Source organism: Hipposideros armiger, unplaced genomic scaffold, assembly GCF_001890085.2.
Source record: "Hipposideros armiger isolate ML-2016 unplaced genomic scaffold, ASM189008v1 scaffold_388, whole genome shotgun sequence".
NCBI classification, from domain to species: domain Eukaryota; kingdom Metazoa; phylum Chordata; class Mammalia; order Chiroptera; family Hipposideridae; genus Hipposideros; species Hipposideros armiger.
In genome coordinates this window covers 1,878,904-1,885,434 of record NW_017731738.1, presented here as the reverse complement: position 1 = coordinate 1,885,434, position 6,531 = coordinate 1,878,904, and the positions used below count along the sequence as shown (strand labels likewise).

General features: G+C 37.3%; 1 protein-coding gene across 1 annotated transcript in view; it reads right to left on the bottom strand.

Moving 5' to 3' along the window:
- Positions 1-1,029: 1,029 nt before the first annotated feature.
- The window catches only part of LOC109393737 (zinc finger CCHC domain-containing protein 7-like), a 100,613-nt gene continuing 95,111 nt past the window's right edge, over positions 1,030-6,531 (bottom strand). Inside the window, exon 3 of the mRNA XM_019663266.1 lies at positions 1,030-1,052. Coding sequence (XP_019518811.1) covers positions 1,045-1,052 — 8 coding nt within the window. The 3' untranslated portion in view covers positions 1,030-1,044. The remainder of the gene's footprint in view (positions 1,053-6,531) is intronic.

Sequence of the window (6,531 nt, the reverse complement as noted above, 5' to 3'; positions counted from 1 at the left end):
AACAGGGCACAGGGGCTAAGGGATGGCCAATAATAAAAATGACAGGGCAATGGCCTAGCCTTACAGAAGCTGGTTTTCATAGACCGAGTTGAAATATATTTGCCGTTTTCTATGGCAGTATCCCATGCTTAAAACCCTCCCTTCCTGCCTTTGTTCAGCTCTTTTGCTAGCAACCAAGAGCTTTCTTTTGGTTCGGCCTAGTAAAAAGCCAAAAGACTACAACATGAGGGTCATCAAGGTCTACAAGGTAGATGAACAAACCAACAAAGCAACATCACAGGGCAAAGAGCAAAGGCATTACAATAAGAATCTAATTGTAACAAAAAGAAAAGTCTATATAAAACACTCATAATTATGAAAAATAGTAAACACTGGAGACTGCCAAGAATGGCTGCTTTGCTTTATATAAATACTTAGATGATGTTCTTTTTAATAAGAATTGAAACCCAGGACATTAAAATAATTGTTTTTAAATTTGAGTGAAATAAGTCCTGCGGCGCAGGCAATAACGCAATGATCTATTAACTAGGAAGCAGTGTACCTAAATCTGTGTGTGAGTAAGGGTGTACTTTTAAGTCCTTTGGCTTTTTCTAATTAACAGTAAATTTCTTTTAATTTAGGTAGAACACTGACTTCCCAATTTATTATGTTGTTCCTAAAGTTTAACAGCAAAATTAACCACAACTATAAAGAATCCTAAGGCACATGGCAGAAACAATCAACATGGAAAACAACCATAGAATTTGCTTACTTTTCAATTCTACAAGGAAAGAATGAAAATAATTTCATCATTATTTATAAAAGGTGGCTTCTCCTGCTTTTCCCCAAATACCATTTCTTATTAATGATGTAACTGTGGGCAGGGGGGAAGAAAAACAAACCTAGATATTAATGAAGTTGCTATTTCCTTTTTAAGTCTTCATTGCGATCATGTTAATTGTTGCCATCACATTCATTCATATGCCAGCCCTGCAGTCGGGCAAATGGGATTTTGATGATTTGAAGCACAAAGTGAAATAGTTGGAATGATCAATCAGGTGAGACTCAGGCTTCTGAATAATGGCAAAAGAATGAAATTTGATTTGGGCAAAATAAAATCAAAATTTGCCTTTAATAAAGGCCATCTTAAAAACAGGTGGATATCAGGTGGATGGGGAAAAGTTTAACATTAAGCAGTTTTCTGGTAACACACAAAAAAACTTATTTCACTAAGCTAAGGTTTCTTCTTCCATTTTTCCTTACTTTTCAAAGAATATCTGAACACAAAGAAAAAAGAAACCAAATAATTAAAATATACTTCTGTTAAAGGAGGGAAAAATTATTTAGATATAGCACAGTCTACACAATTCACATTATTTTTGCAGGTATGTTGTCCAGAAACACTTCATAGAAACATATGAACAGATAAGATACACAGAAAATTCAATAATGCTTCAAACTAACAGGCAAAAGTTCCTACTTCATTTCCACTGTCTTTTTTTTTTAAACAAAAGTAATGTTAGAATAGTAGTCTAGGGTCACAAACAAATGTTGTCAGGCAGGATAGATCAGTGCAGACTCTTCAGTACAGATGCTAGAATAAGAAATCACCCCTTTCTTCTGGAGTGCTAATCTCAAACACAAAAGACCATGGTAGAAGCCAAGAATCAAGGCAATTAAGAAAACAAAATCAACCCTGAAAGTTAAACAGGTAAGAGTTTTACATGTCAATAATAATATTTATAGACTCATGGGGTTATGAAGCACAAATGAGAAATTAATGTAAAAGAGCTTTGCCAACTATCAAGAATTATACATTCGAGGGGTTGTTATGATCACTGTTATTTCCCTTTAAATGTCTCTTCTATAATGCTGTAAAATCCAGCAAATTGATGATTAAATTAAAATAGTCCTATAATCTGATGCTGGCTAAAACACCAATTCCTTCATGAAACCTACCCTGATTTCCTACGGAAAAACTGACTGCTCAATCCTTAATGATTCTTTTATATTAAACTTGTATGCATATCCTATATCTTCTAAAAGGTTAAAAAGTTCCTTAAAGGCAGGAACAATGTCTCATTTATCTTTGTGTCTGCCATGATACCTAGATGCTAAAAATGTATGAATCAATTTACTAAGTAGTATACTCCCAAATAATATTTACTTGACCTTCATGTGAAAATACAAAATAAATGCAGGGCATAGAGTTCCTGACTCTGAGAGTTTTACAGTATGGTTAAGGACATGGAGCTTAAATAAGAAGCAATACAACAATAATTTTAAAGAATAACTTTTCAAATGACATAGTCAAGGAAAGGAAGTTGGGAGAAAGGAAGGAGATATATAATGGAAAACAGAACCCTGAACATGTGGGTAGGATCACTACCTATTCATGAAAACTTAAATCCTGCTAGAAAAGCAGCAGAGTAGGGCTTGTGAATTTGAAAGAAATATGGCTAAACGACACATTTCTCAGAGAACTATTATCATGTAAAGCCAAAACTATAAGCATTCATTCAAAGCATGAAAGCAGGGGCATGTGAAGTTCATTTTGAAGAGCAAAAGGGTATCTTGGGCCTTCTTATTGGTTTTCTTGTTGTGTCTTCTTTTTAAGAACTCCAGGTTGGATGCTCAATCTTCAAAAAGTTGCTCTATGTCTTGACTAGTACTGGTTTCCTAATAGAAATGCCTTTGGTAAGAGAAAGTTCTTCAACAAGCTAGATGGGAGGAACTGAAATAACAGCTGTAAAATACTCCTGGGAGGCAACTTCTGGGAGATAGGCACCCCTCTTGAAGAAGTTCAAATTGAAGGCGTTTGAGTGAAAGCATGTCTATGAAACAACCTCAAAGGCAAGAGATTATGAGACTCAGGAGATGAAGGATGTTTCTGAAGCAAAAATGTAACAACTGAAGTGGAACTGATAAATGATTTTTCAACTTAGCCTTTCATCCTTCCAAGGTAGATAAATTGAGTAGCTGCACTGTGCTATGCCTGGGTCTTCCAGATGAGGCTTACTGTGCGCTTTGCGTAGGCATTAAAAATCCCACAGCACTTTAGATAAATAAAAGGTAAGGAGATAGCCTGTGAGCCTTGGTTAAAATATGTTTTATAACATAACTTGGTATTACTTGGCTTGCATAAATCTTTTAGCAGGGTTAGTTGACATATTGAGATAAAATGTGAAAAAAAATCACTTTAAAATTGTCTTAAAACCTAGTTCTATATAAAAAAATTTATTTTAAAAATTATACATAACCTTTGAAAAGATTAAATGATACTGCAGGTAAAACAGTGTAGTAGATATTCAATAACTGCTGCAAGAATGGCTGAAATATTCCATCTAGTTACTCTGAGAAATTTAAATGACAAATGGAAGAACCCTGAAAGAATCGCTCAAGTTTTCAAAAAGACTACGCACATTTTATTAAAAAAATTATTGAGTGTACAATGTATATAGGATTCTGCATCAGATGTCACATGTCCTACCTAGATTTTGACCTTGTAACAGAAAACTATTTTACCTTTTTAGGATCCATTTCCTCTCTCTGGTAACAGAACAGTGTTTCTTATTGGGAAAATCATCTGTATGGTTTGAATGGTGACGAGTGATGACCGCTCCTCCCCACTTCACCCCTCTTCGCACACCCAGTAGAGGGGAGTACACAATTCAAACCAGACCAAGTCAAAGCTGAACAATCTGAGCATCAGGTCCTGCGGATAGGATCAGGAATATCCAAGCTGAGCCAATGAAAGAACTCCACAGAGCTCTTACCAGAATTATGAGAAAAGAGGCAGGCTTTGTCTGAGACACAGGTGCTAAAGATCATGTAAGTCTGAAGCTGCCAAAAGCTCCTTTTCTCCAACTAGAGCCAGCCTAAGAATGAAGCCACCACAGAGGAAAGCAGAAATGGAAAAAGGGGGAGTTAGTGGTATTAATGCCTAGGTCTCTACACTAGATCTAGAATAATCCACCTATGCTAAGGCCAGATAAATGCCTAGACTTAGCTTTCCCCCTTTCCCCTTCCCTTACTTTTTTTTTTCCCCCTCCTTCCTTTCCTTTGGATACAATTTCTGTCATTTGCAACCAAGAGCCCAGATTATTAAAAGCCTCTGCCCCTACTCTTGATCCTGTCAGTTTCCTGTCATTCCTTTATACAGTGTCACTTTCTGCTACTCCCAGTAATTCCCTGCCTCCGTTGCAGTACTAAAAGATGGTGGAAGAATGCCTGAGTTGGGCATGTTTCTATTTCATTGTTACTTTACCTGTCCACTAAACTAGGTAAGTAATGAAGGATTTATGAACAAAAACTATAGAATCAGTCCTTAAGGAGATCAGAGTTGTCATTTCCCAACTGACACTTGTTTACAATTAAGAAAAACATTTGCAGAAAATTCCCCTTAGTAAGAAGCCCAATCATAATAAATTAAAAGCAATCTTTATAAGCATATTATACCACTAAATCCAATAGGAAGGAGGTCCAAAAGTAGAGAAAGAGGAGGGTAGGGTAGGGGAGAGGAGAAGAGGAGAGAGGAGGGGAGGAGACGGAGAGAAGGGGAGGGGTGAACTGCCAGAGTCTACGTTTATCCCAGATCATCTGCTTAAAATTTGCTGAGAAAAATGACAGCATTTCGAATTATTTTAATTCCTATCTTCAGAGGTTAAAGTAAAATGAGATAATCTAAACAAAAACACTAACTTATAGAGCTTTTTGGGTTGCATTTGGGGAAATCTGGCATTTGGAATAAATAACATAAATAAGTACAATCATGTGTATCCTAAGAGAGAGGCAGAGGGAAATTTGAGACACAAGAGAAGACAATATGAAGACAAAACGATGCTGAACTTGAAGACTGGAGTGATGCAGCCACAAACCAAGGAACACTGGCAGCCACAAGAACTGGGAGAGGTAAGAACAGATTCTCCCCCTGGTGTCCAGGAGTGCAGCCCTGCTAATGCCTTGACTTTTCGCAGTGATACTGATTTTGGACTTTTGGCCTCCAGAGCTATGACAGAATAAATGTGTATTGTTTTAAGCTACCAAGTTTATGGTCATTTGTTACAGCAGCAACAGGAAACTAATACAAGTACCATGTTATAGACAATCTTAATTTAAAAAATATTTGATTATGTTATATTTACACATGTATACAGTAATTTTTTATAGATGTCCTTAAGAAGGTGCATGTGGTCCAGCCGAATGGCTCGTTGGTTAAGAGCTGGCTTGGGACCCCAGCTCTGAGCAGCAGTGCCCCGGCTCAGATCCCACATATGGGCCAGTGATGCTGAGCCCTCTACAGCTAAGACGGTGAACAACACCTTGACCTGGAGCTGGGCTGCCGTGAGTCGCCGGCAATAGCATCGTAGGCTGCAGTGGGGCTGTAGTGGGCTGCCGTAAGCTACCGTGAGTGGGCCGGCAGCTGCCATGAGCCACCGTGAGTGGCCGTCCAATGGCCGGTGACTGATCTGCCTCACCCGGGAAGAGCGCAATAATAGCAACATGGGCCAGTGAAGTAACGTCCTCTACAACTAGACTGAAGAACAACAGGACAGCAACTTGTCTGTTCCCCTTCCCCGATTCCCCAACGCTGTTCTTCTCCCCCAATTCCCCAGTAAAATCTTTAAAAAAAAAAGAATGTTGCATGCAAATTTTGGTGAGTTAAACAACAGCATTAACTGATTCAGGCAAGAATCATCAACGGTTAAAACCACTAGGTTCAAGTTAGCTGGAAAACAGTATATTCACACCATTTCAAGGTATCTCCCCACAGAATGCTTACAAAGGAAAAACATATCTTTGCTATGAAGAAATCTGGTGAAACCATCTTCATCAAATGATCAAAGCTAACACCAACAACAGGACAAACTGAGACATGAACCTCCTGAGACAATGAGATCACATTATCGCTTACATAATCCCTGCCAGAAATACATATAAACTGAAGCTACTCATGACAAACCCAAATTAAAGAACATTTTACAAAACAATTCACCAATACTCTTTTAAAATGTCAACAACATCAATAAAATGAAAAACACAGAAAAACTGACAAACTGTTCAAGGTTAAAGGAGACTCAAGAGACAACTAAATATAATACCTGATCCTACAATAGATTATGTCTTGAAGGAAGGTAGAGGGCTGGGAAAAGGCTATAGTATAGTAAAAGACGTTATTGGGGCAACAAGTGAAATTTTAATTTGGGATCTATATTAGATAAAAGAATTTCATCAATGTTAAATTTCCTGAATTTGCTAACTACTTTGTGGCTATGTAAGATTGGATATACATACTGAAATATTTAGGGATAAAAGCACATGATGTTTGCAAGCTATTCTCAACTACTGGGCTGTTGGAAAAGTCATGACATATTTTGTCCATGGTTTTCAAAGGTCATTTATTTATATAAAGAACAAAGATCAATCAATGATAGATTGCCCAATTTGTTCGATAACCTTTTGACATCTTTCAGTGAGCTTCATAATTTCGTGTTCATAGAAGGACGTCTTTATTTGCAAAAAACTGAACAAGGTGCTGATTTACAGCCTCAT